Genomic DNA, 27,962 nt, shown 5'->3' with positions numbered 1-27,962 from the left:
TGTCGGATAGTTCACCTTCCCTGGTGACGGTACACATTAGATGTCTGTTTCATTCAGTACGGTCCAGGTATTGCAAAACAAGGCATAGAATCTGTGGCTGGACTCTCTAGATCCTGACACACTTTAGGCACTTTTTAGACCAGGAGAAAAAAAAAATGAAGACCTAAATTATTCTTAATCCATTATCTGCATAGCAAACATTCAAGTTGCTGCCTTCTTGCCAGCTTTCTGCGGCGTTGTTTCCACGCATCCATGGCTCTCAGAGTATTCAGCTCTTCCAACTTTCCACAAGGCCTCACTGTTAGATCTCAAAGGGCACTTGAGAAACTAGTCTGTTTTATTGTCTCTCCTTCCATCTCTTGTTTTTCTTCTTAATTACCAATTACATTCAATTTCTTTCACTTCACCCCCTCGAAAAATAAATGAAAAAACAGGGCATAAAATTAAGCCTATTGCATCTCTCCTTAAATTCACAGTCTGTCCCATTCTTCTGAGAGCAGCAAGTTGCATATAGTTAAAAACAACAACACCCCCACCCAAAAAAAAACAAAACACCCCAGTCTAAAAGTCCAGAATTGTAAACAACACGACAGGAGCTTGTCTGTCTGTCTCCTCCTCTTCTGAAGTTAGCAGACTGCAGGTGCACATGGACTATTTCATTCAAGTCTTACACCTGTAAGGAAAAAGGCAAAGTAATGAGATTTCAGTGAGAAGTCAGCTAAGTATGCACTAATTCATGTCAAGGCCGTGCAGCTGGAGAAAGAGAGCCACTGACCTTTCCTGTTCTTTTGTCTGAGGTCAAGCTAGCCCAGCACATTGTACTAATTTCCTAATGTGAGTGCCTCAACAATGCAGACTAACTGGCACCAAGCACTGTGCCATCTGGATGGACCAGTCTACTGGCATTGACAGAGGTTTTATTGTGATTATTTTTAATCGCCTGTTTTTATCTGGGTGACTTGTATCTACATAATCCCTGGAATCCACTCCCCACTGTGCTCTTACTGGAACACTTACAGGGGAGGGTACAATCTAATAATCCTGCAACTTTTTCAACATAGAATGACCGCTTCATAATAGGATCAAGTGATACATATTTATTATATGTGCTCAGTAAAGTAGGATGAAACTTTGTCTATTGCTTCTTTTGCTAGACACTTCAAAATCAGAAAGAATTTCACAAAATTCTTCCCAGCACAATTATTTCTAAGTGTCAGAGTTAAACAAAGTTTTTAAAATCAGCAGTGAGTTGAGAGGAAATGTATAAAATATCAGTTATATCACAGCATTATATATACTAGAGTAATGTATGTGGGCAAATAGATTTTTAAAAACAAAATACTTTTACTCTTGCCTATTTCTCTGCCTGCAGAAACAATACAAGGTGAGATTACAGAATGAATTGAGCAGAGGGTCAAGAGACTATTACAGAGCAAATCATTGGCAACAAGGAAGGTAATAGAAATAAAATAAATGCCAATTAATAAGACAGGAGCTTATTTAAATATTATACAAAGAATCTATACTAGAATAAAGTGGAGGCCAACATTAAATAAAACAGGGTTTGTGGATTGGCCTCTTCAACCGGCAAAGTGCTAAGTAGGAAGGGATCTACTGTCTCCCAGGTGACACCCAGAGATTTTAAAGTCACAATGACCCATTTAATACCAGACTTGTCCTACATGATCAAGTTCAGTGGCTGTACCCTTACCTCTGTGGCTATAATGCACTCATTCCGTTCCTCTGCTATCACAAAGATAGACTGGTACATAGAGTCCCGCGGAGAACATATCGTTGATATTCTGCACTCTGGCTTTTCACTGAGAGAAGCAAAAAAGTGAACAAAGATTGTGAGAATCATACCAGAAAAATGAGTAGAGAGCATAAAAACACAGTTTTTGAACAAAATCCTGAAAGGCACATGATGTCAAACTAGCCAGTCAGGAGAAATGAAATTATTAAGACAACTAGAAAGAGGACAGATGTTATCAGGCAGTTTAATCTCCATTTATTTGATTTGTGAGAAGGGGAATGTTCGCACATCGAGTAACTTAAATATCTGTAGTACTCCAAACTTTAATAACTTGCTGTAGTCATGTCTATCTTAAACAGCTCCATCTGTCTCACAATGCGGTCTATTTTCCATTGCGGCAGTGTCATTATTATTATTTTGTGGGTATGTGAACTAACTACAGTTTCTGGCAATATTTACATCATTCAATCAAAAGCGTACAGGGCACCTATATAAACCAAGAAATGTATATCTGACAAATATCTGAAAGGGTTGGGAAAGGTTTAATGGAAGACCTTGCCTTCTTTTTCCTGTGCCAGTCTGTCTTTTAGGGTCACTGATCACACATTTCTTTGAATGAATAACTTAGGAATGAGATGAAACTAGAATTCCCTGTTTCTGTTCTGTGTGCAACAGTGATGGTAAACTAGGTGCCATTCAGACTCAATTCACCTGTTCACCAAGTTCACTGCCCTTTGCTGACATTATGTAGCAATCTTTCTCCGCTACACAGTTCCTCTTATATCATGCGTCAAAAGACCCATCTACACAGAGACATGGGTACACTAGAAAACTATTTACCCACCTGTGTAAATGTAAAGGGGATTTTTCTTCTTCTAAACACTTTTCACCTTTATGGAATTTTTCCTCTTTTCCTGTCCCACCAATGATGCCACCTGTCAGATCCTTCATCAGGTTAAAGTCCACAGCATGATTTTTTCGTTTGTAGTTTGATTTCTCCAGCCCACAGTTCACCTCCAGATCCTTTTTTTTGTTAGTGTTTTTAAGCTGCGAGGCAGGAATTAGATTGTCTTTCTGGAAGTCTGACAGGTTGTTCATGGTCTCTGTATCTTGCTGTGGATGCTTACGAATGTGCCTGACAACCATCACGATCATGCAGAATAAGAGGAGCAGAGCCACGAGCCCTGCACCCATGAAGATGGCCACCCATGGAAAGCTGTTATCCTCATCAGGTGTCTGCGTCACGGTGACTGGGTAAACTGTGAACTCACATCGGCTGCCCATGAAGCCATAAGGGCAAGCGCAAGCAAAGTTGTTGTCATAACGCCCACCATGACATGTGCCACCATTCTGGCAGGGTCTGAAGGCACACTCATCTCCAATTCTGACATCACAGTTCTTGCCACTGTAACCCGCCATGCAAGTGCAGTCATAGTCATTGATCAGGTCACGGCAGGAGCCACCATTGGAGCATGGGTTCCTGTAACAGTCATTGATGTTTACCTCACATTTAGGACCTGTAAACCCAGAACGACAGCGACACACTCGGGTGTGACCCAGGTCAAAGCACTGGCCGCCTGGAAAAAAATAAATTAAGAACTCAATTTACTTACAGTGCCTGAGCTCAACTATGATTTAATTCTACATGAAGGTCAATGTGTTTTCACAGCATCAAAAAAATCTTGATGCTAATTATCTAGAGGTGACCAAGTTGCAACCACTACCTGATCCAATAACCAATGTTGTCTATAAGTACATCTCTTTAAAGAGATGGCTGACCTAGAAGTGGAGTGGAACTGATGGCAGGCTAATGGATTAAAGGACAAGGGCATTAAGTAATGGAGAAAGATTTAATAAGCCTCGAGAACACTTTGTAGTGAAAGCATATTGAACCTAATCATTAACAGTGAAAAGACATACCGTTCAGGCAGGGATTGCTGGTGCATCTGTCCACTTTCTTCTCACAGTTGGATCCCGTGAAACCCAGCGGGCAGACGCAGGTGTAGCTAGCTCCTAGTTCCCTTTCCCGGCATGTACCACCATTGAAGCATGGCGAGTCTGCACAATTCAAGGCACTGTTCTCACAGTGAACTCCATAATACCCCTGGGGGCACTCACAAATGTAACTGTTCTCCATGTCCTGCAAGAGAAAATTCCAGTTCAGACCTTATAGTACAAACATGCTTCAGACCAGTTGTCTTGAAAAATCCGTTAGGGAGAAGTAAACTTTCGCTGCCTACTGTCGTGTGAGAAATGTATTGTTCTGAAAAGCAGGTGTTTAAACAGGACATACGTAAAACTAAAATAAGAACATGTTCTTACTAATTTCATCCTGTCTGGTTAAAAGGAAGCTTATAATCTACTACAATTAACATTTTTTAAGAAGGCCTGGAGATTTAATGGAGAAAGAGCACATTCACTTCAAGCTTGGCTTGAAGTCCCCAGTGAAAATCAGTTTGTATCTTATGCTGCTCTCTTCCATCTTATTTGTTATGAAAAATAAACATTTATATAAGAATACTCTAAAGCAAGAGATCAAAGCATGAATGTGCATGGATTTGGAATGGTTTTCAACATGACCCTCTTGAAAATCTTTGTATATTTGTTGTCTTCTGTGACTTTTATTTCTATTTTGTTTCTATTTTATATTGTGACTAGTTGTACCAGTTTTGATTGTCCATTGCCTGGAACTTGAAGTAAGGTGGTTAATTAAATTATAAATAAAATGACTGTAGCCTCATTAGGGTTACTCATTTCAATAGGGTTACTTGCTGAATCAAGGGTGACCTTTTCTCCATTTGAAGCAGATCTGAAGTGTTTATGGATAGTTTTCTTGCCTCTGGACAGACTGAATTCTCTACCCTCCCCCCCCCCCCAAAGTTGAAAAGCATTAAACAAATAAAATAAAATCCAAGCAAGTTCTTTGTACAATTACCAACAATCCAGAAAAACACATGACATACTGTGAATGGGATAATGCAGCCCAATTACTAGTCTAGCCTAGAGAAGCTATAATATGAAGAAGAGAGACAACTACCTAATGACCCCATACGGAAGGGAGTCTTCACTTATCAGAGTCAAAAATCACTGTCCAAAACAAGGGAGCTTGCCATGGGAGTTTTCAGTCTGACTGTGTCAATCCATGGCATTAGCTAGTCATGTTTTGTATCATTCCCACAGTCAGCTTTCCTTGCCCCATTCTGTTCCTCATCACACCACTCCAAAATTATGATTAAAATCCTTCCATCTTATATGCTTGTTGAAAGTTATTTAGAGGGCAGTACCACACAGTCAAGCTCCTGCTTTTGTTGCTGCAAAGCAGCTTGAACTTTAATCCCTGTAAATTGTCATGATCAGATTTATTCTTGTGTTCTTACCGTGCAGCTGCCTCCATTCCTGCAAGGATTGCTGTCACATTCACTGATTTTGTGCTCACAGTCAACGCCACTGAAACCAGGCTTGCATGAGCATGTGTAACTGCCTTGCCCTGTATTTGTGCACGTAGCTCCATTTTTGCATGGCTTGTGGTGAGTACAGTAGTTGAGATCTGCAATTATACCCAAAGATTAGTATAATAGGCATAAGAGAACAATTAATTTAAAGTAAATGTAGTTATATAGCATATTTGTAAAAGATAAGAATAAGACATGCCATGCTGGGTCAGACCAAGGTTCATCAAGCCCAACATCCTATCTCGGACAGTGGCCAGTCCAGGTTGCAAGTACCCAGCAGAAATGGAGATGTGTTATCCAGTTCATTTTTAATACAATGCTTAGGACAAATCTTTAGTTTCATAATCTGTATTAAACGTTATTAACAAGCATGTTTTCTACAAACTACTATTGTTGATGCAGATTATAATAGGAAAAGTGATTTTCAAAGTCATTTCTGTGGGTAAAATAGTGCTTTACCCACAGAAATGGGCTTTAAAAATATTCTCTGATCTAAATACAGGCAAGAGTGCGCATGTAGGACCTCTATGTGTATACTTTTACCCCTATGAGAGGTAGCGGCCCTGAGGTGGGCGTCTGCACTTATATGAATACTTTTGAGTTTTCAAAATCATGTGTGGAATTTTTTCCTGAAAAAAACTACCCACACAAATTAACCAGGGGAAAATGTGTGCAAATAGTTTTCTGAGATAATTTTCAAAAGGAAAGTAGATATGTATGTTTCCTTTGAAAATTACTGCAAAGCCTGTAGCTAAAGCATGCCAGCAGACTGCAATTTTTAAAATTAATTATCACTGCCGCATGCAGTTTTTCAACATGCTCATGGTTTACAGGGCACCCTCTAAGTACCCATGATATTGTATCTTTTGGATACAGTAGCTCTAATGATCGGAAAGCTAATAAAAGAGCAGAGAGCAGCAAACAAGAAATGACAATTCTAATCTTTCAGCTAGTTCCTTTTTGTTCACACCAATCAAATTGAATTCATTATTCATGACATCAAAACCATTCCACATAAACGGCTTATATCGCAATCATAAGGTTCAATACTTAAAGTTTCACTGTTTTGCATACTACCAAAAAGATGTTTTTACAAAGTTTATGGCCTCATTTCTAAGCATTTTCCCATAGACACAGGACAGGAGAAAAGCATTAGTAATCAGACCGTTAGTTTGCTGTTAAAATTACAGAGTAATGCAGATGAGAATGAATTTACTCAATCCTACATTTAAGAAGTAATATCTCAAAGAGATAGTAACTCAATAATATACCTGGACTTGACCAACATTACTCAAATAATGATTTTATTTATGAAATTGTAACCTAGATTTACTAACCTTAGTCTATGTGCCTATTTGTAAACCGTTGCGATGGTATATAACTTAGCGACGGTATAGAAAAGTTTTTAAATAAATAAATACACTGCTTCCTCTCTTTCTGGTTTTTTACTTTATTCTCCAGATGATAGTAATGGTTAATGTTTCTGATAGCGCATACTATTTAGCCATTTTTTTATATAAACAATTTTATTGGAGTCAAACTTAAACATACAAACATAATAAAGATAAGAAAAACTGTGTACACTCCTTATTGTTTTGTTTGAGTAAATACCCATATTATCTCACCCCACCCTACCCTCCCACCCCTACACACATTATAAAGCGAATATAAATCGGATGATGTTGAAAGAAATGCATCTTAGATCTCAAGCTGTGTTATGTCCTCTGCGTCTAATGTAGTGCGTCATTGTAGGAATGGATCCCAGGTGAGATGATAGCGTTTCATTGTATTATGTTTGATTGCTGTCATCATATTCATGGTGCAGACATGGTCTATTCTCAAAAGTACTGCTTTTAGAGCAGGGCGTGTCGATTTCCAGGCTTTAGCTATCTCCATTCTGGCAGCTAAGCATAGTTGTGTCATAAAGGGATGTTGTTTAGAGTTCAAATGTCCGTGCTCGCTGTGAAGTAATGCAAAATGCATAGTCAACGTAATTGGGGACTGCAGGATCTGAGAGCACAGGCGTTCCATCTCTTGCCATAAAGGTGCAATACAACTCCCTGACCACCACATATGATCATAGGACCCAGCGTTTGACACCCCCTCCAACACATCCTATCACGACCTGGTGACATTTTTGCAAGTCTCTCTGGGGTTAGATGCCATCTGTATAATTGCTTGTATTCGTTCTCAATTAGCGTAGCAGAGATTGATAATCTGCTTATATTCGTAAATATAGTAAGCCAATCATCATTTAAATGCGCATCAGGTAAGACTTTGTTCCATGCCTTGATATGTGCCGGAGAGGATATAAGTTTTGTTTTTAACAATTTATACACCTTGGATATAAGACCTTTAAGAGGGTATAATGAAGAACAATACCCTTCAAACAATGTTTTCCCTTTACAGAGATTGTCTTTCATTAATTTGTCTGTACAATAATGGCGTATCCATTGGAACACCAAAAATTCAGAGGCAGGAAGATCATACATTTGACATACAGAAGTAAATGATCGAAAACCCTCTCCCTCCCAAATGTTTTCCAGTCGAGTAATTCCCCGACATTTCCATTCTAGGAAAGAATGCAGTGAGCGTGAGGGTGTAAAGTTTGTATTATGAAATAACTGGGTTAAAAAGTAGTATGTTCTCTTGCCCACTACTTTTGTCTTCCATCTATCCCATTTTGTCAGCGTTTGTCTGGTAGTGGGTAACATAAGAGGACATGGTCGTCAGGTTTTTTTTGGGTTGCTATGGCATGGCTGACAGTGGCATCCTTCCAATCTGGGACTGCTCAATAATTGCCCAGTGTTTGGGATCTTCAGCTGAGTGCCATACTATCATGGGTCTTAATTGTGCGGATACATTTATTTATTTAGCATTTTTTATATACCGAGGTATAGCAGAGTTGCCTTCACTCTGGTTTACATTTATAACAACCTATTACATTTAAAGTAATTTAACAGCAAAAAAACTGCAGAAACTGGTATATAACAATAGCGTAAACTGATCAAGATATACAATAAAATAGGAATACGAAAATATCTGAGTTCAAATCATGTAGGGGACATCTGTAGTAGAACAAAATGGGAAGGATTCTGGAAGTCAGAAAGAAAATTAGTCATTGGAGGGAGATTGAATGTCAGAAGGAGGGTAATGTAGAGGGAGAGGTCTGTGGATTTATCTTTTAAGATCTTTGAGCGTGCTGTCTTTAAGAGTTTGGCCGAGTAGCCAGGCTTTTAGGTCTTTTTTAAAAGATTTTATGTTTTCTTGAGCAGTTAGGTGATGAGGTAATGAATTCCATAACTTCGGGCCAATGATGGAAATGGCTCTGTTTCTAGTGGAGGACAGTTTGGCATGTGGAAGAGATGGAATCACTAGTTGGAGTTTACTTGTGTTCTTGTCGTGCGAAGTGATCTATGAATATGTATGATGTCATCAAGGGCAGTGTAATCTGCTTTATAAATTGCTTTGTGGAGAATTGTGAGAACTTTGAATTCTATTCATTTTTCTATCGGTAGCCATTGTAAATAGTTGAGGACGGGGGTTATGTGGTCCGATTTTCTTTTACCCGTTAGGACTCTGGCAGCAGCATTCTGAAGTAGCTGCAAAGGTTTTAAGGACGTTTTAGGTAAGCCAATCAGGAGAGAGTTGCAATAGTCCAAACTGGTAAAGATGAGGGCTTGTAGGATGGTTTTGAAATCATGGGGGTGAAGCAGCGGTTTTAGGTGTTTGATTACTTGTAGTTTATGAAAGCCCTCTTTTGTTCTTCTAGTGATGTGTTTTTTGTAGTTTAGATCATTGTCTAACCACATGCCCAGGTCTTTTACATTGTCTTTAAGTTGAATGTGGAAGTTGTCAAATTGGAAGGGTGGTGTGGTTTTTGGTCCAGAGTTTTTCCTTACGATTAGAATACATTCAGTTTTGCTCATATTTAAGCATAATTTTAGATTGATTAGCATGTTTCGGATTGCATCAAGATGTGAGGCTGCTCTTGACATTGCATCTTCAATGGAGGAAATTATTGGAATGAGGATTTGTATATCATCAGCGTACATGTAGTACGTGATGTCTAGACTTGATAGGAGATGGCATAAAGGTACAAGGTAGATATTGAATAGAATGGGTGATAGTGCCGATCCTTGTGGCACTCCTGTTTCGAGGGGGATAGCGTTAGAAGATTTGTTGTTGTAGGAGACTTTGAAATATCTATTTTTAAGGAAAGATGTAAACCAACTTAGAGTTTTTCCCGCGAGCCCAATGGATTCAAGGCTAGACATAAGCTTTTTGTGGTCCACTGTGTCAAAGGCTGCGGAGAGGACCAGGAGAATCAGTAAGTACCCTTTTTTGTTGTCGAATCCTCTTAGGATGGTGTTAGAAAGGTTAAGTAAGAGGGTTTCGGTACTATGGTTTTTCCTAAATCCAAATTGGGTGGGGTATTTTGTTGTCGTCTAGATGTTCGTTAAGGGGTAGATTTTTAAAAAAAGCGCGTTCACGTACTTTTGTTTGCGCAGCAGGCGCAAACAAAAGTACGTAGCCGCGCGTATCTTCTAAAATCCTGGATCGGAGCGCGCAAGGCTGCCGATTTTGGGCAGCCGGCGCGCACCGAGCCGTGCAGCCTGTCTCCGAGGCCGCTCCAATTTCGGAGCGGCCTCGGAGGGAACTTTCTTTTGCCCTCCCCTCACCTTCCCCTCCCTTCCCCTACCTAACCCACCCCCCAGCCCTATCTAAACCCCCACCTTACCTTTATCCACGGATTTACGCCTCCCGGAGGGAGACGTAAATCCACGTGCGCCGAGACCCGACCCGGGGGCGGTTCCGGAGGGCGCGGCCATGCCCCCGGAACGCCCCGGGCCGACGCCACGCCCCCGGTCCCGCCGCCGAAATGCCATGCCCGCCCCCAAGACGCCGCATCATTCGGCCCCGCCCCCGACACCCCCCGACACGCCCCCTTCCAAAAACCCCGGAACCTACGCGCGTCCCGGGGTTCTGCGCGCGCCGGCGGCCTATGGAAAATAGGCGCGCAAGGCCCTGCTCGCGTAAATCCGGGCAGATTTACGCGAGCAGGGCTTTTAAAATCCGCCCATAAGTTGTTTCAGGACCACCTTCTCTGTCAATTTGGCAACAAGGGGTAGGTTAGAGATTGGGTGGTAATTGTTTAGGTCTTCTGGGTTGAGGTTTTTTTTCTTTAGTAAAGGTGTGATTGTAGCGAGGAAGCTCGTCTTCCTCGAGAGATTTGTTAATGATTGCTGCGACTGTTGGGGCTATTGGATGAGCAATTTCCTTTAGTGCATGGGTGGGTATGGTGTCCAAGTCATGACGCGCTGGGTTGATTTTTCTCATCATTTTTTCTGTTTCCGTATTGGAAATAGGTCTGAAATCAAGCCATGGAGAAATGCTGTTTGTTGATATTTGAATTTGGATGCTTGATGTGGTGTTGAGGGCATCAGTTATTTTGGAGATTTTGTCCTTAAAGAAGATAGCTAAATCTTGGCTTAAATTTTTGGTTACAGTTGCGTTGGAGTTGCAGTTATCGGTAATGAGGTTGTTTACTATGTTGAACAAGGATTTGGATTTGTTAGTGGAGTTTATTATTTTTTTTACCGTAGTAGTCACGTTTTGTGTTTTGGATTGATTTTTTGTAGGCAGCTAGTTGTGTGCGGTATCTCTGTTGTGATACGGGTAGTTTACTTTTTAGCCATTCTTTTTCAATTTTCCTGAGGGCTGTTTTCATGTTTTTTAGAGTGGTATTGAACCAAGGATTTTATTTATTTATTTTTATTTATTTATTTACTTTTATATACCGGTGTTCGATTTTACATATCACATCGGTTTACATTTAAACAAAATTTGCAGGAACTTATGCGTTACCTTTGTCAAATACATTAAACATGGGGATTGTTAACAAGGGATATAAAAGAACATGGGGAATGGCTAACACTACGGGATGCACGAAGGGAAGCACAAAGGGGAGTGCCCCTTCAGCACGTGACGCCTGGTGTTATGGCGCCGTTTAACGTCCGTCACAGTTTTGATTTTCTCTTTTGTTCTTTAGTCGTTTGACTTTCTCTGGGTTGATGTTGTTAGCGGTTTTTTCAGTGATTAGGGACCAGGATTGGATAGCGTTGTTTATGTTTGATAAATCTAGATTCACTAGTTGATGTCCCAGCTCTTGAAGGAGAAGATCAGTTTGAAATGGAGGACGGTATTTGAAGAATTTCTGTGTGTCATTATTTTTTTTTGGGTTGTTGTGATTCATTTGAGTCTTGCAAAGTAGAAGATGGTGATCAGACCAGGGGACTGGGATGTATGAGATGGAAGTATCTGTGAAGAAACTATTGGTGAAAATCAGGTCCAGTGTGTGACCTGCTTTGTGTGAGGAGTTGTTCACTTGTAACATGAAATCTAAACTTGATAGCATGTCTAGTAGGGTTTCGCAGCTTGGTGAACAGGGGTTGGCATCTGTATGGAGGTTGAAGTCCCAAGGATGATAGTTGGTTTTTTCATGTTGATGTTTGTAATAAGAAATTCTAGAAGTGGAGAAATGTTGCTATCTAGAAGTTTGGGTGGGCAAATTTGCAGATATTGAGAGTCGAAAAGAGCTAATTCATATTGTTTTGGGAGGTTATGAGGGATCATTTTCATTGAAAAATGTTTTTTTTTATAAGAAGTAGTAGACCACCTCCTCTTTTGTAATTGCGGGGAATTGAAAAAGTATCGTAGTCATTGTTATCGAGTTGGTTCGGAAGTACTTGATCGGTATTTTTAAGCCAGGATTCAGTTATGGCAATGAAATCAGGGTTCTTTTCTTGTAATAAGTCAGAGATTAACATGTGTTTTTTGGATAACGATTGAGCATTGATGAGGAGGAAGGTGAGACAAAGTAAGTTTTTGTTATTTTTCATTAGAGGGATGTTTATTAGGTGTCTGTGTCTGTTTTGGAGATGAGGGTTAGTAGAAGTCACCATCTTTGTAGCGGAAGAGCAAAGGGTTGAGTGAAATCCGGGAGAAGAGTACTAGAAGTTGAATGAGACTGAATGGGGTCCAAGGAAGGAATGCTGGAAGTTGAATGAGGTCCGAGTGAGGAATGCTGGAGGCTGAATGAGGCTGAATAAGGTCCAAGTGAGGAATGCTGGAAGACGGCTGAGGGGGGATATCATAGAGGTCTTTAAGATCATGAGAGGTCTTGAACGAGTAGATGTGACTCGGTTATTTACACTTTCGAATAATAGAAGGACTAGGGGGCATTCCATGAAGTTAGCAAGTAGCACATTTAAGACTAATCGGAGAAAATTCGTTTTCACTCAACGCACAATAAATCTCTGGAATTTGTTGCCAGAGGATGTGGTTAGTGCAGTTAGTGTAGCTGGGTTCAAAAAAGGTTTGGATAAGTTCTTGGAAGAGAAGTCCATTAACTGCTATTAATCAAGTTTACTTAGGGAATAGTCACTGCTATTAATTGCATCAGTAGCATGGGAACTTCTAGGTGTTTGGGTAATTGCCAGGTTCTTGTGGCCTGGTTTGGCCTCTGTTGGAAACAGGATGCTGGGCTTGATGGACCCTTGGTCTGACCCAGCATGGCAATTTCTTATGTTCTTATGTTCTTATGAATGAGGCTGAATGAGGTCCGAATGAATGAGGTCCGAGTGAGGAATGCTGGAGGTTGAATGAGGCTGAATAAGGTCCAAGTGAGGAATGCTGGAATTTGAATGAGGCTGAATGAAGTCCGAGTGAAGAATGCTGGAAGATGATTGAGGACCAAGTGAGGAATGCTGGAATTTGAATGAGGCTGAATAAGGTCCGAGTGAAGAATGCTGGAAGATGATTGAGGACCAAGTGAGGAATGCTGGAAGTTGAATGAGACTAAATGAGGTCCGAATGAATGAGGTCCGAGTGAGGAATGCTGGAAGTTGAATGTGGACCAAGTGAGGAATGCTGGAAGTTGAGAGGGGTCCGAGTGAGGAATGCTGGAAGTTGAGAGGGGTCCGAGTGAGGAATGCTGGAAGTTGAATGAGGCTGAATGAGGTCCAAGTAAGGAGTGATGAGGGTTGATTGAAGAGATCTGTATAAGAAGGTTGTATGGGTCCAGAATCTTATCCTGGGCCTCACAAAGGGGCGCACTAAGGGGCAGGCCCCTTAGGTCGCGCCCCTTTGGGCGCGCGACGCCTGGTGTGCGACGCCGTGGGATATCGCTTAGATTTAAAGTTCTTCCCGCTGTCCTCAGATTGGCTGTGGCCTTTAGGGGGGCGTGTTCTCACTCACCGCGATGATTTTCAGTTCTCTCCCTTCTTGATTTAATTTCTTTAGATGTCCGAATTAAAATTTGTTATTGTGGGTATACATAGTACAATTGTAAATTCGGAATTCCAAGACCACCATCTATTTTAGTTTGAAAGAGTGTGAATCTGCTAACCCTGGGGGGCCGTCTCTTCCATATAAAGCTAAATACCTTTTTCTGCCACAATTTCAAAATATTATTTGAAATAGGTATAGGCAAGGATTGAAACAGATATAACAGACGGGGTAACAAGTTAATCTTTATCTTCGTTATCCTGCCTACTAGCCATGAAATAGGTAGATTGCTCCAGTAGTCTAAATCTGTAAAGGCCCGTTCAATAAGAGGGATATAGTTTATCTGGAAAATATCTTTCGGATGCGATGCCAACTGTATACCCAAATATTTCAGTTTACTGGAAGCCCAACGGAATGAATGGAGTTGTTTCAAGTTCTGAACTGTCAGTGAATTACAGGTAAGATTAAGCAATTCAGATTTTTCCCAATTTACCTTAAACCCAGAGGCTGCACTAAAATTTTGAATATCTTGCTCTGTGGCTGTGAGGGATGTGTGCAGTTGGGTTATAGATAACATGATGTCATCTGCAAATGAAGTTAGTTTAAATTCCTGATCTAAGAACTTAAAGCCAGACACATTTTTGTTATTCGTGATAGTAGTGGCCAGAGGTTCTACAAAGATAGCAAACAATAAGGGGAACAAGGGGCACCCCTGCCTGGTCCCCCTGCCCACTACAAAATAGTCAGAGTACCCTTCATTTATTTTAAGGCGAGCCTTCGGATCTTTATATAATCCTGCTAACCAAGTGCAAAAGAAAGGCCCAAAGCCCATTTTCTTTAATACTCTAAAAAGGAAAGGCTAGTGGACCATATCAAAGGCCTTTTCTGCATCTATGGATAGCAGAATAGCCTCAGTATGGGTCATATGTGCCCACCACATAATATCTATTAATTTACATATATTATCACCAGCTAATCTACCAGGCATAAAACCTGCTTGATCTTGATGGATAAGGGATGTGATAAATTTATTTATGCGGTGTGCTAAAATTTTGGCAAGAATTTTAATATCTAGATTTAAGAGAGAGATTGGTCTATATGACCCACACACCGAGGGGTCTCTGCCTGGCTTTAATAATACTGTAATCCCTGCTAAATTAGAATTTACGGCTAATTCTCCCCCTCCCTCAAATGGTTATATAGCGTTTGAAGTGGTACCACTATATAGGGGGAAAACAGTTTATAGAATCTGGCTGTTAGTCCATCAAGTCCAGGGGGCTTTCCCAGCTTTAAATCTTTTATAGCGTAAAGGATTTCTGGAGAAGTGATTTCTGCCTCTAATGTTTCCTGAGTCTCTACCGAAAGGGAGGGTAAGGTAATTGTTTCTAGAAACTCGTCCACCTGACCTTAAGTAATGTGATGTTCCGAGGCACAGAGATCAGAATAAAATGTTAAAAATCTCTGGCTGATATCAGTATTATTAGTTAGCAGGTTCCCGTTTTTATCTTTAATTTTGGATATTAAGTGTTGGTACGTAATTTTATTTAATTTCCTAGCTAGATTCCTACCTGCCTTATTTCCCCCTTCGAAGTATTCTTGTTTAGCTAGATTCAGAGAGTGTATCATCTGAGCGGATTCTAGGCGTATAAGATCCTCCCTTGATTTTTATAATTGTAGTAAGATGTGTGAGGCGCCAGTATTCTGGCATTCATGAGAGAGTGTCTCTATCCTTTTCCTCAAATCTTGGGCTTCCTTATCTTGCTGTTTCTTTAAAAAGGATGCTCTTGAGATAAATATGCCCCTCATGTATGCCTTATAAGCTTCCCAAACTGTCGATGGTGCTACCTTCTCTGTAACATTAAATTGGAAGAACTCTTGAATACTATTATTAACAGTCTTAACATAGGAGTCATCATCTAAAAGAGAATCGTTAAGTCTCCAGCACCGCATGCCTTTATCATAATTAACAAACTTGAGTTCTAGTGAGATGGCCCCATGATCTGACCATGCTACCGGTATAATATCCGGGTTAGTGATGGCATGGGATAGTAATTTAACCAAAAAATAGTCAATTCTTGAATGGGATTCATGAGGCGTTGAATAGAACGTGTAAGATCTAGATTTTGGGAAATGTACACTCCAGATGTCTAGAAGTCTATTGGTCTATTAACTCCTGCAGTTTTTTCCTGTGTATGGGAGCAGCCAACACACTGCCCTTTGAGGTGTCTAGTTCTGGATGTCTTACTAAATTAAGTCCCCTCCTGTAATTATATTTCCCTTCCTATGGAGTGTTAAAACCTGGGCCAACCCTTCAAAAAATTTCCCTTGTTCCTGATTTGGTGCATAAATATTCACCAATGTATAGATTGTTCCATCCACGGATATTAGTAAAACTATATATCGACCTTGCGGATCATGGATGCATGATTGGCAGGCAAATACCAGGCGTTGTGAAATCAAAATACCAACTCCTGTATATTTAGCCATCTTTGCACGTGGTGTCATATATTGGTAGGATACTGACTAGATTTTAAAAGTGCCTCATGTCTTCCCCTCAAGTGGGATTCCTGGATAAAAATTATATCCGCTTGTAATGTCTTTACCTCCTTAAAAAAAATATGTTGTTTGTAGGGAGAGTTAAGTCCCTTAACATTAAGGGATATCAATTTAAAGGAGGCCATACAGGAATGTGTAAAAGTAACACTCGCAGTTCCTATTGATATGCGAGAGGAAGCATCCGCTCAATAAGCGGGGGGAGACTCGCCAAATACCAACAATGTTCAGGAATCCCTCAAAAAGAAGTTCCCATGCCATCGCTGTATATCTTATAAAAGAAATCATGAAATCCTGTTGCCCCGATATCACTTTTTGCATGTCAAGGGCTATCCAAATCAACTTTGTGTGTAACATAACTCTAAATTTCCCATTAACAAGTGTGTGTTCCCCTTAATCCCCTGATTCACCCTCCCACACCCCCCTCGAAATATCAATGACCTGCTCAAACCTCCTTGCAGGTCTATTCTCCATGAGGAAGTTAAGGTCACCATCATTCAGAGTCCCCTAGCCTTGTCTTTATCATTTGGGATAGTCTTGGTATCTGAAAATCAGGAAACTAGTTTGCATAGATCCACAGTCAAGTATCCTCTCGAGATGGCTTCTGAAGGTCAGAATTATGCTTCAGCCTATTTCGTGTGCTTGCTCTTTGCCACTGAGGCTGTTGATCCTTGGGTGTAAGCTGTCGTGCGCTGTGGGTATTCGTCGGTGTAAATCATCTTTCTTTTAACAGAGGGATGGCATCTGATACGTTGTGAATACTGGAAGATACCCCATCCCAAGTATAAATCAGGCTGAAGGGATGCATCCACCGATATTTAATGTTTTCCTTTCGGAGAAATGCTATGATCTCCTTGAGATCCTGCCAGTTCTGGAGTGTAGCCTGTGAGAGATCAGCATAAACAGATATTTCTTGGTCCTCCCAATTCCATCTCATTTGCTTCCTGGCATATCTTGCTATTTTTTCCTTGAGGGAAAAATAATGGAAGCAGACAAGAATGTCTCAAGGCAGATTGGAGCCAGGTGCCCTCAGAGTCCTGTGGGCTCTATCAAATTTGATGTCTGGAGGGGGATTTATCGCACTGTCATTGCTCGTGCCTAGTAGAAATAAACAGAAGCGTTTAATGATCTGCGCAGTCTGAATTGTCAGCAGTTTCTTTGAATCCCCAGAAGCACAGGTTCCCTCTACGTGCTTGGTTCTCCAAATCTGCTAATTTAGTTTTTATAGTGTGATTTTCTTCCTGTAATTGCTTAGAGGTCTCAGATTGAGCATCTGCCCTGTGTTGCACTGCGATGGAAGCGAGCGTTAGGGGGTGCTCCCCAATGCGGGACGAGAGGTGTGTGCCCTTGTGGTGAGACGAGTCCATGTCTGGGAGCGGAGCGAAGACCAGGCCCCTGCCAACCTGTGCAGCTTCAGTGACACCAACCATGCAAGGCTGACCTCTGAGTAGTCTTCCGACCACTCCAAGCCCTTTCAGACCTGCTGCTGGGTAACGGCAAAGGCGGCAGGCCAGACAGGAGGCAAGAGTGGACTGGAACCAAAGTTGAAGACTGATGCTGATGAAGACAGGATAAAGACGAAGATCAGACTGGACTCAGACGAAGTGAGGATAAGACAAGTTAAAATCAGGATAAAACTGAGGATGGAGAAGACTCTGGATAAGGATCTAACACCCACAGCTGGGGAGGAGGCTGCAGTGGCCAGACCGGCCCTCAGGCTATCCACCGGAGCACTGCCCGCCAAAGGCTAGGCATGGCCGGAGTCCAGAACATCAGAGGAATGATTAGAGATGAGCCTCCAAGGCGAGGATCCAGGACATCCGGGATGGACTCTCTGGACACTCAGTGAAGGGCAGCTGGGACGGACGAAGCGGACGTCCAGAAGACCCCAGACCCAGGAGGTGACGGGAAGGAAAAAGGAGATCCTCGGCTCCGAAGATGGAGAAGACCCATCAGTGCCCTACACACCCCAGCAGGGGAGGTCGCAGACCACTGGGCTGCAGAGCACCCTACCAATCCAGCCGGGCTGGTCGCGGACCATGCTAGGATGGATCAAGCGAAGCCTTGGACATCTGGACAGGACAGACATCAGGACATCAATACTGGACCAAGGAACATCAGGACTGGGACAATGGAGACATCAGGACAGACGACGACGAGGAATCCCACGAAGATACATGAAGAACAAGGAAGCCTGGCAGCAGCAGGAGTCCAAGAGAAGACCAGCTCCTTGAGAAGGCAAGAACTGAATGAGCACAGAACCCTTTTATAGGGCAGAACAGGAAACACCCAGGTGATGTCATCAGTGGGCCACTCCTACACTGGCCCTTTAAATCTAGGAGAGAGGTGCAGCCCCACCCCTAAGGAAGAGGAAGAAGAATACAGGACTACGGACAGCGGCCATGCTGCCCATGCGAACAGGAAGAGAGCTGAAGCAGGGCCTGAAGGAAGTACCGAAGTTGGAGGCGGCTCCTGCCGCTGAAGGAGGACCGGGGACGGCTCCTGCCACCAGAAAACACCGGTGGTGCCCTCCGGGCCGTGAAGAGGAGCTCCGGAGCGGCCTCTCGGCCGCAGAAGAGTACAATGATGTCAGCAGCTCCCTGCCGCGAAGGAGAACCCTGTCACGGCTCCATGCTGCGAGAAAGGCTGGAGTCCTGCGTCTCATGCGGCCATGCACTCTTGTGACGCCACTTCCTCCAGCCATCATTTTATTTTTAAATAAACTGGGTGATCTTTTCATCAGAACTTAATGCAGACGGAGAAAATTCTTTTTCACTCAACGCACAATAAAGCTCTGGAATTTGTTGCCAGAGGATGTGGTTTGTGCAGTTAGTGTAGCTGGGTTCAAAAAAGGTTTGGATAAGTTCTTGGAGGAGAAGTCCATTAACGGCTATTAATCAAGTTTACTTAGGGAATAGCCACTGCTATTAATTGCATCAGTAGCATGGGATCTTCTTAGTGTTTGTATAATTGCCAGGTTCTTGTGGGCTGGTTTTGCCTCTGTTGGAAACAGGATGCTGGACTTGATGGACCCTTGGTGTGACCCAGCATGGCAATTTCTTATGTTCTTATGACACATCATAGTCATGTTGAATATAGTATGAATAACTTTTTGTAAAGAATCAAGTAGACATAAAAGGTCCATATATTTAATTACAAAAAGAGTGTAAAAGTATAAGAAATAAGGTATTGCAAAAAAGACAGATCTAGTAAGAAAAAGAAAAGGAGGAAGTAATAGAGCCAATCTGGCAAGTTGATATTTTGAAGACTTCAACTATGAATGCTGTATTAAACTCTAGTAGGAGGCCCGGTCTTATCTGAGAACAAAGTTGGAAGAGAGTATCTCTTTTTCTTATTTTTCAAAAAGCAACCTCTCATTATGGGCATAGGTCAAGGAGTAAACAATTTTCTTCCCCCAATTTCTTGAACTTACATATTTATAAAGAAAAATACATGTGGTGCACATGGTAACAAACACAGGGGTTAATAGTACACATTCGAAACTTGTGAGTGGTAGCACCAATCATCCAGGCTTCAACTTAAAAAGTACGAAAAAGAAATAGGGGATCATTTATAGCAGCTTAAGACAATGAATGCAAACTGGAGCTACACAAAAAATAAAAGCTCCTCCAGAAGAGGTTGCAAATTGTGACCTAATAGCACTCCTTGCAGGTGTGCCTTGATCTAAATAGTCTACCCAATGTAAAGAAGCTGGCTAAATATATGGTAATATAGTTGTGATGCAAGCAGGCGGTGATATTTAGAGAACATTTAGCACTAGAAAAAAAAAAAAAGGGTGGTTAGAGGTCCTAAATTACTCCCCCCCAAAAAAAAAAACCAGAGGCAAACTTGGGCACTCAGCAGCTGACCAACAGAAAACAGATGGAGAAACAAATCAAACTCCAGCAATGGCAGCATTGTTTCTGTTATTTTCTATGAGATTATTACAGCTCCAGATAGATATAGAGGGATAGAAAGGCTAGAGGAATATTTTAAGAGTTACAGTTTTACATTTTGGCTGCTACAGAGGAAATGAGAGAAAGGTTGTGGTGGTGTTCTACTTTGGAATTCTGAGATGATATGTGATATCACTCAGGTCCACTGTAACCTCCTGAATCTGTCCATTAGCCATGCTATGGTTACAGAAGGCCTACATGAAGACCATGCAGATTAATTCTTGCCTGGCAGTTCACCGCCCCCCCCCCCTCTCCCATTTTAGAAAGAATGAAGCATTACCCTCATGCCTGCTTGGTAACTTGCTAATGAGCTTGCAAGGGCTTACTGCAAAGCCTGCAAGGATATATTGATTTCATTCTGGACACTTGCCATGGCTGAGGATAAATGATGACTTCAGTTGTAAGTCCATCTTTATGGTATCATCTAGGCATGTTACTTTCTGTTCAGAGTTCCCCAGCTGACCATCTATACCTTTGATGGCATCCTAGTAGAGCCTAACAAGTTCCAGCAAAACACTCTTATGTTTTGTTTTTAGAATCTTCTACTCAAAATGCTGAGTAGGTTGTGGTGCCTTCAAATGTTTTGCAAGGCTATGTTTCCTGAGTCACGGGACACTTTATACTAATTTCCTTGACATTGCCAGTCTAGTCGATGTCTACATGTGCTGGGGCTTCCATTGTACTATGGCCCTGTAGTCCGTTGGTAAGTTCTGCTGCTAGTATGGCCAGCACTAGCATTGCTCCATTTGTTACAGATGCGACTCTCCAGTTATGAGCCAGCTTCTAGTTTCTGTGCCATCTGATGGAGGGTCCATCTTTTCCAGTCATCATGTACTGTTCTACATTGCACAACTGCTTTAATCCTGGCCATGATGATTTCTTGCCAGATTCTGGCTTTTAGATGCTCTGTAAACAGGCTAATATTTAGATAACAGTTCAGCCTCACTAAAAGTTCTTCTCCTAGTTTTTCTCTATATCAGCACGGTTCTTCTCCAGATATGTTTCTGTCCTTCAGAAATGTTAACTTCTCCTCTTCACAACAAGATCATCAACTTCTTGTACAAGCTGTGTTTGTTGACCACAATACACTATTTTGGCCAATCTTGCACCACTCCAAAACGTAGCACTGTTGCACGCGCTACTTTTGTACAAGCGCTTAGATAATAGCGTATATTATTTTGCATCTAGTTTCTAAATAGCCTGGATGCAAATCTTTGCCTTGATACACACTATGACTAGTTAACATTGTGCCTCAACCAAACTGAGCCCAACTGTATGATGTAAATGAGTCTATGCTCTCTTCTAATTCAGTGTTCTCAGATAAGACTACTTAAACCCTCTCTAAGTCCTTTAACATAATCTAAATGTTACCCACAGGCATAGTATGTAACTCTTAAAGTAAGAACTTTTGGTTCCAGGAGTAACTGGGAGGGACTAACCTTGGTCACAGAAAAGGCCACCCCAGCCTTCGTCGCAGATGCACTGCCATGGTATTTTACACGAGCCATGGCGGCAGCCCATGTGTGGAATACACTCATCACAGAAACGACCTTGCCAGCCAGGCAAACAACTAAAAAAAAAAAAAAGACAAAAAAAAACCCAGCATTAAAAAAGCCGGTTGTAAATCCACATTATAGAAGATATAATAAAAGATAACCACCACACCACAAGTAAGAACTGTATGGGTCAAAATATCCTTAACTCACATGCACTCTCCTGGCTTCTTGCACTTTCCATTGATTTCGCTGCACCCCGTCAAGCAGATTGCTGCAAAAATAAATAAATGAGTTTTGCAAGGCTATTCAAATATGCAGGAGGTTAAAAGTGCCAGAACTTGCTGAGCTTACAAAAGCAATACAATACGGTAGTGTTTTCAGTTAGGCGAGTGCGGGATCATCCAAGGAGTGCATGGCGGCCATAAAGAGCGAGTCCACCTGTCCTTTCGGTTTTGTTTTAACCACAAACGCTAGGTCAGAGTTCTATTTACTTTATAGAGGTTCAAGTTTGCTTTGTGGGCCGGGATTCAGAAGAAATACAAGCTTTTTTGTTTTCCTTAACATGTGTTCAACTTTTTACATCTGGGAGGTCTTGTAACACCCTCCTCCCCGCCCCCTCGTCACCAACAATATACAGGACTGGCGAGGACTGTCGTTCCTTCAGCCCCGATAAGCTGTTAAGTTTAAGCAAGCAGCCGGTTAATTTACTACTGTTTGCCTTGCGCTGTGTGTGACATTGATTTTGCACGCTTACAAGCGCCGTGTTTAATGCCTGGTTGGCTCTGAACAGATGCCTTCCTCCCCTCAATAGCTGGCAGCTGCTTCATTGTTGCTCTCTGGTAGCTTAAGCCAGGGCCCCCGGCTGCAGCTGCAGCTCCTGGGCTAACAATAACCGCAACAGGGCGGCGCGTGGCGGATAAGAACGCGGCGATTATAAAGCCCTCGCAGCGCGTGCAGCCATCCAACTGAACAGCCCCCCTCCCCTCCCCCCCGCGCGCCTTTTGTACAGGGAGAGGCGGATTAGAGGCTCACCGGAGTCAACGGGCAGGGAAACTGGACGGCGTTAACCCTCTAGATTCCGGCACGTGCTCCATTTGATTTGAATCTCTGCGGCTGCTCCCACTTTTGGCGCACTTTCCCCACTCCCTTAGGTGGGTTGGCGCGAGGCTGCCGCGCGTGCCAGTTCCCTGCAGGGAGTCGGCGGAACGGGCAGGCGGGTATTTTTGTAGCTCGGGAAGGGGGGGGAAGGGAAATACAAGAGGACTCTTCTCCACTCGCTCCCCAATACGTCTGAGGCAGAAAGCGGAGACAAGGCAGGAGGAGAGTGGGAATCGGAAAACTAGTCACTCAGAGTGCCTTTGAAAGAAAGCTGATAGTGCCGGCCAATAAACACGCACCAGTAACCAATAAGGAGGCTTGTGGCGACATGTGCTTCCTTTGCAGGAGAGGGTAAAAGCCCTGGGCCACACTACCATTTTTAAAAGGCCTTTTCTCTACTTCCCCTCCTCTCTGATAATCAGATCCATAGGCAGTGGAGTGGGGTGGGCCACTAGGGCCATGGCCAACCAACGTTTTGCCTCAAATAGCATCAGCACTTAGGAAGCTTGGGGAGGCAGGGGCAGACGTTAATTTGTTTGCACCTCCCTTTCCCCCAATTAAAGATGTTCTGTTGCCCCTGGTCAGGCTGGCAGTGTGGGGAAGCATCAATCAGTCTGCACCCTGCTAGCCTGCCACTACTCTGCCATAGATTCAAAAGTGGAGAGGAACCTGAATGAGAGAAGAGGAGATGAAGAAGAACCTAGGTGAAAGAAAATGAGACATGGAGATGAATCCTAGGGCAGGAGGATCTGCAGAAGACCCTGATGGGGAGGAGAAGATGGAGGAATCTGTAGGTGCCTGAGGGGGAGATAGTGAGGAACCTTGGAGGAGAAGCTAAAAGGAATTTTAAGAGGATGGGACATGAAGAGGTATCAGAGGGAGAAAAGGAGTAGACCTTGGGGGGGGGGGGAGAAGATAAAAAGAAATGGGAGGAGCCAGGTGGAGAGGAACCTGGAAGGAGCAGCAGGGAAGATGAATGTGAGAGGGAGGATAGGAGTAGGAACATAGAAACAGGGAATATGATGGCAGGTAAGGACCATTAGGTCTATTTAGTCTTCCCTGCTTTCAGAATGATGCACAGAGCATCTGCACCTCTAAAATCCTAGATCATGAAATTCACTTTGATTTTTTTTTCCATGAATGGCCAGATTGAAAAGCCACATAATTGTGCATCCTGTTCTTGAAAAGCAGGATACCTGATCACCCTAGGACTTACTGTTTGGTTACTCTCATAAGGACGTACCATATAAAATATATCCATGTTACTTTTCCAAATGTCAGTTTTTAAATTTGATGACATTACATTTTAATTAGCTTTATTAAAGGTTGTTTGAACTGAGGAAGAACTTCATTTTCCTTTTTACAAAGTAGCTGAACTGGAAAACATCAATCAATAACCAACCTAAAGTATGAACTGCACAAGGACACATTATTCACTTGTTGAACATATTGTGTTGCTCCCCTTATGCACTAAAATGTTATAACTGAGTGGATAGAAACACACCAATATTGAAAATTAGCTTATTTAGGAATCTAGCCTGCTGCCATCCACCCATCTATACAAATTTGCTAAGCATATTTTTTTTCTGTACCATTTAAAATGGCATCTAGGAGACATTCCTGCAGGTAAAAGAAAGCTGATAAGGCAGAGAAATACTGGCTGCTTTGCACAGGGCAAAGCTCCATATCAGTCTCCTTGCACTGTGAAAGTTGCTGATTGTCTAGCAGGAACTGTGCTTGGTATCCCCAAGTGGTGCTGATTTCGAGCAACTATATTGGTCTGGGAAGAAACTGGATTTTTTTGTGTGTTATTGAATTAAGATAAGAATTATCCAGAAATGTTCCAGATGAAATGGGCCCATCTAAAGAGGGGAACAACCTGATTTCAAAAACTCATGTAATCACATCTTGCTTATATTAGCCCAATAAAAGGTATTAGAATCTATAACGATTTCGGCATTTGTATGTGATTATTTACAAAATTTCTATACTGTAATCTTACCACTCTTTACTTTCAAAAAAATAAAATAAAATTGCACACAACTTGCGTGCCAGCTAGGTGACTTATATTATTTCATATTTTTCATTCTAAAAAGGTTTAATCTATTTAATATGGATATGAAATACCCCCAGTTTGGGCCTGTGTCCACCATAGCTGTATGGAATGGAAACACTTGGCAGCTGAATAGATGCAACTAACATGGTAACATAGTAAATGTCAGCAGAAAAAGACCAAATAGTTCATCCAGTTTGCCCAGCAAGTTGCTTGTGGTAGTAACTGCCACTTTTTACAGATTACCCCCAAAGCCTTTTGTTAAGGGTAGGTACTGCTGCTCTGTGCAGGTTATCCCAAACCTTCTGTTAAGGATAGCAATTGCTACACCCTACATGTTACCCCCTAGGAAAAATGTTGCACCTAAAGTTAATATGTTACCCCATTTCTTCATTTCCATCCTCTAGGGATCTGCAGTTGTTATCCCATACCTTTTAAATTCCCTTCGTTACTTTCCCGTGTAGGAGTGTAGGTTTGGGGGGGTCAGTAGCCGTGCCTGAGGAAGTCTGCTGTTTGGAGTAGGTACAGTGTGCAATGTTTCATTTCAAAGAGACTTACGATCACTGCAGTATTCGCCCGTCCATCCTGGCAGGCAGGTCAGGGTGCCATCCGGCTCACAAACATAGTGTCCGAAGGTGTCATCCCGGGCCTTGCAGAGCCTGGTGCAGCTCTCCCCGTAATAATGCTCGCTGCAGATCACCCGGTAGGAATATCTCAGCTGAGTTTGTGGTCCCTGTTGTACATCTGGCAACCAAGCCTCCCCCACAGCCAGAGGTCTCTGGATGGCAAACTGACTGATGGACAAAGCCCGGTCAATGGAGCCAGCAGCTAAGCAAAAACAAGAAGGAATACTGTACATTACAGCAGGAACCACTACCAGTCTTTAGCATTTGAAGATTTTCCTAGATCTTAAGTTTACAAGCTCGGAAAGGCAGAATTTTATAAATAAGCTAGAGGAATGCATTCAATTCCCCTATTTCTTACATTCAATCAGAAAGATCAGTGATCTTTTTTTAAATACCAAAGTATCATATTTTTACACATTGAGGCAAAATATATGCAATAAGCCAAAAAGTCAACATGCTATTCCACAGTAGATTAAAACATGCAAAATATTACAGTATCTCCCGTTCAAATAAAGTAGACTAGATCCATTATTTTTTAAGGACATTAAAGTCTTCAGAAAACTTTCAAAGCGCGAACTGTGCGGTTGAACTATCCTCTTCCTTTATGTCAGCAAAACATCCAAAAGCCATTATCCCTTTTCCAAAGGGTGGAATTTCAAAAAGGTGTAAAATACAGGAAAAGGCAGTCAGGACTTTTTGGCAGCCTTCTGCTTTTCTCACCGCAGAGCGGCTTTCTTTCCCACGCCAAAATAAACGAGAGGAAACGCAATTGTGTTGGAGATTAGGTAGGGGAAAAGAATCAAAGCAAAGCTGATTTCTATCATTAAGAAAGTAACTTTTGATTGTGCGGTAAAGCTAACACTGAAATCATACTATAAACATTTGAATTAAATAAGGTCAGTCTAGTTTGCGTAATAACTTTTATAGTGAAGCTGACATTTAACTGCTTCGGGCCGGTTGCTTTCCAGTGAGTGCATTCAATCTTGGCAGACTGTCGCCCTCTTGTGTCTGTAAAAATGGCAGAAGACAATAATAATCACCTGCTGGAAGATAGTCCGAAGGGGCATGGAAGGCTTCAATAATCAGTGAAAAAGTTCCCTAAAATAGAAAACAAAAAGAGAGACAGATGCTAAACAGGTTAATGTTAGCTGTGAAAAAAGGGGATAAAGTGTGTGTGTGTGGGGGAGGGAATGAACAGCGAAACCTTCCCGAGTTGGCAAGGCTTGCCAGGTCAATATGTGCACTTTAATTACTCTAATTGCAGATAGCATTACGTTGTCTCTAGATCGCAATTAAATCGAGCTTCTTTTAAAGGTTGTTTTCCAATGGGGTGGGGGATGGGACTGCCTGGAACCTGCTTTTTTTTTTCGCCGACGTTCATTGTTCAGTACGGTGCATACAAGACAGCACGTTTTCATTTCCTAGCATCTCACCCTTCAAGTTTTGTTTTAAATTTCACTTACAACTTTTATCTATTGCTCAGGTAAATGTTTAGGTTTTTTTCCATCACGTTCAACTTCATCAGACAAAAAAAAAAAAAAAGCTTGAACCAATGTGAACACCTCCGCCTCCCCCTCCCCGCAGTATGCACCTTCCGATCATTTTGATATGTATAATTAGAAACTATCTACGGATCATTTTTTAATTTGTAAATGTATTAATAGAGGTCTCTGATCTAGTTATTCTCATTCTGAATTGTTTACATCCTTCTCTCTCGGTGTATATTAATTAGATCTCTCACCGGCCACGTGAAGTTGAAGGGTAACTTCAGGGGACTGCTGAATCCCTCCAGGGCTTTAACGCTGAAAGAGTTCGTCCCCAGAACCGGGGTGACGACGGAGCCAAAAGTGCAGGGCCCCGGGGAGACCACCATCTGAAAATGCTTGAGACAAATCCAAAAGAAGGTCCTGCAGTCCGGCAGGCAGGACTTGCCGTTGGCCAGCAAACCGTCGCTGTTCTCAAACTCCTGCAGCTCCAGCTGGAAGACTCCGGAGCAGGACACCTTGACATAAGAACAAGAAAGACATCAGATTTAACCGCATTCATTTTTTTCTAGGGAACCTGGGGAGAGAGAGGTGGCTTTCCTTCCTCAATTAAAAAATTAGGATCAACGACTCTACGATGTTCGTACGTATGATCGTATCGCTATGCGTGATTACCTGCTGAAAAATCATGAACAGAAACGTCGAGCCAAAGATGCGCAAAGCAGCCATCCCGTCCTTTTATTCGGTGCTTCAATGAGATCGTTTGGTTTTCCTCGTGAGCGGAGGGTTTTTTTTTGCTTGTTTCTTTTATTTTCCACTTCTGTGCCTTGTTTCGCAAACTTCACCCAAGTAACCCCCTTCCTCCAACGTGCCGAGAAAAAAAAAAGGCGTCACAGCGGGGCCACCGCTCCCCGCGTCCCTCCAGATATTCCCAGCCAGGATCCGAAACAGAACTCGGAAGGTATAATCCAGGTGATCCAACGTGCCCTGCTGGGAATTAATCCTGCCAGCTGAGAGGCAAACGCAGATAACTTTACGGCGCTTTTTTTTTTTTTTTTTCTTCCTCAACGCACAAGAAAACTGCAAAGCAGAACGGGGGAGGAGGGTTTGGCGAGGCAAGCAAATGGGAGTGTTTTAAGTTTTTCTTTTTTTTTGTGGCTATTCCTTATCCAGTAGTGGCACACGCTCACTAAAGTGGAGAG

The 27,962-nt window shown here is 42.2% G+C and overlaps 1 protein-coding gene across 2 annotated transcripts; it reads right to left on the bottom strand.

Annotated features, from left to right (window-relative positions):
• Positions 1–318: 318 nt before the first annotated feature.
• DLL4 (delta like canonical Notch ligand 4) lies at positions 319–27,962 on the bottom strand. Of its 2 annotated transcripts, XM_029598591.1 has the most exons (11): positions 27,436–27,962; positions 27,018–27,278; positions 26,317–26,374; positions 25,209–25,478; positions 21,710–21,770; positions 21,443–21,573; positions 5,131–5,300; positions 3,674–3,893; positions 2,598–3,330; positions 1,712–1,820; positions 319–673 (listed from the first exon to the last, which is right to left on the bottom strand). In XM_029598591.1, the coding sequence occupies exons 1-11, from the start codon at positions 27,487–27,489 to the stop codon at positions 668–670; spliced, it is 2,073 nt and encodes a 690-aa protein (XP_029454451.1). In that variant the 5' UTR covers positions 27,490–27,962; the 3' UTR covers positions 319–667. The 2 variants fall into 2 exon arrangements, with proteins under 2 accessions (XP_029454451.1, XP_029454452.1); XM_029598592.1 differs by lacking the exons at positions 26,317–26,374; positions 27,018–27,278; positions 27,436–27,962 and adding an exon at positions 25,770–25,902.

Source organism: Rhinatrema bivittatum, chromosome 4 (genome assembly GCF_901001135.1).
Source record: "Rhinatrema bivittatum chromosome 4, aRhiBiv1.1, whole genome shotgun sequence".
Classification (NCBI taxonomy): domain Eukaryota; kingdom Metazoa; phylum Chordata; class Amphibia; order Gymnophiona; family Rhinatrematidae; genus Rhinatrema; species Rhinatrema bivittatum.
Note: the sequence above shows the minus strand (reverse complement) of the source record. Positions and strands in the feature narration are given on the sequence as shown.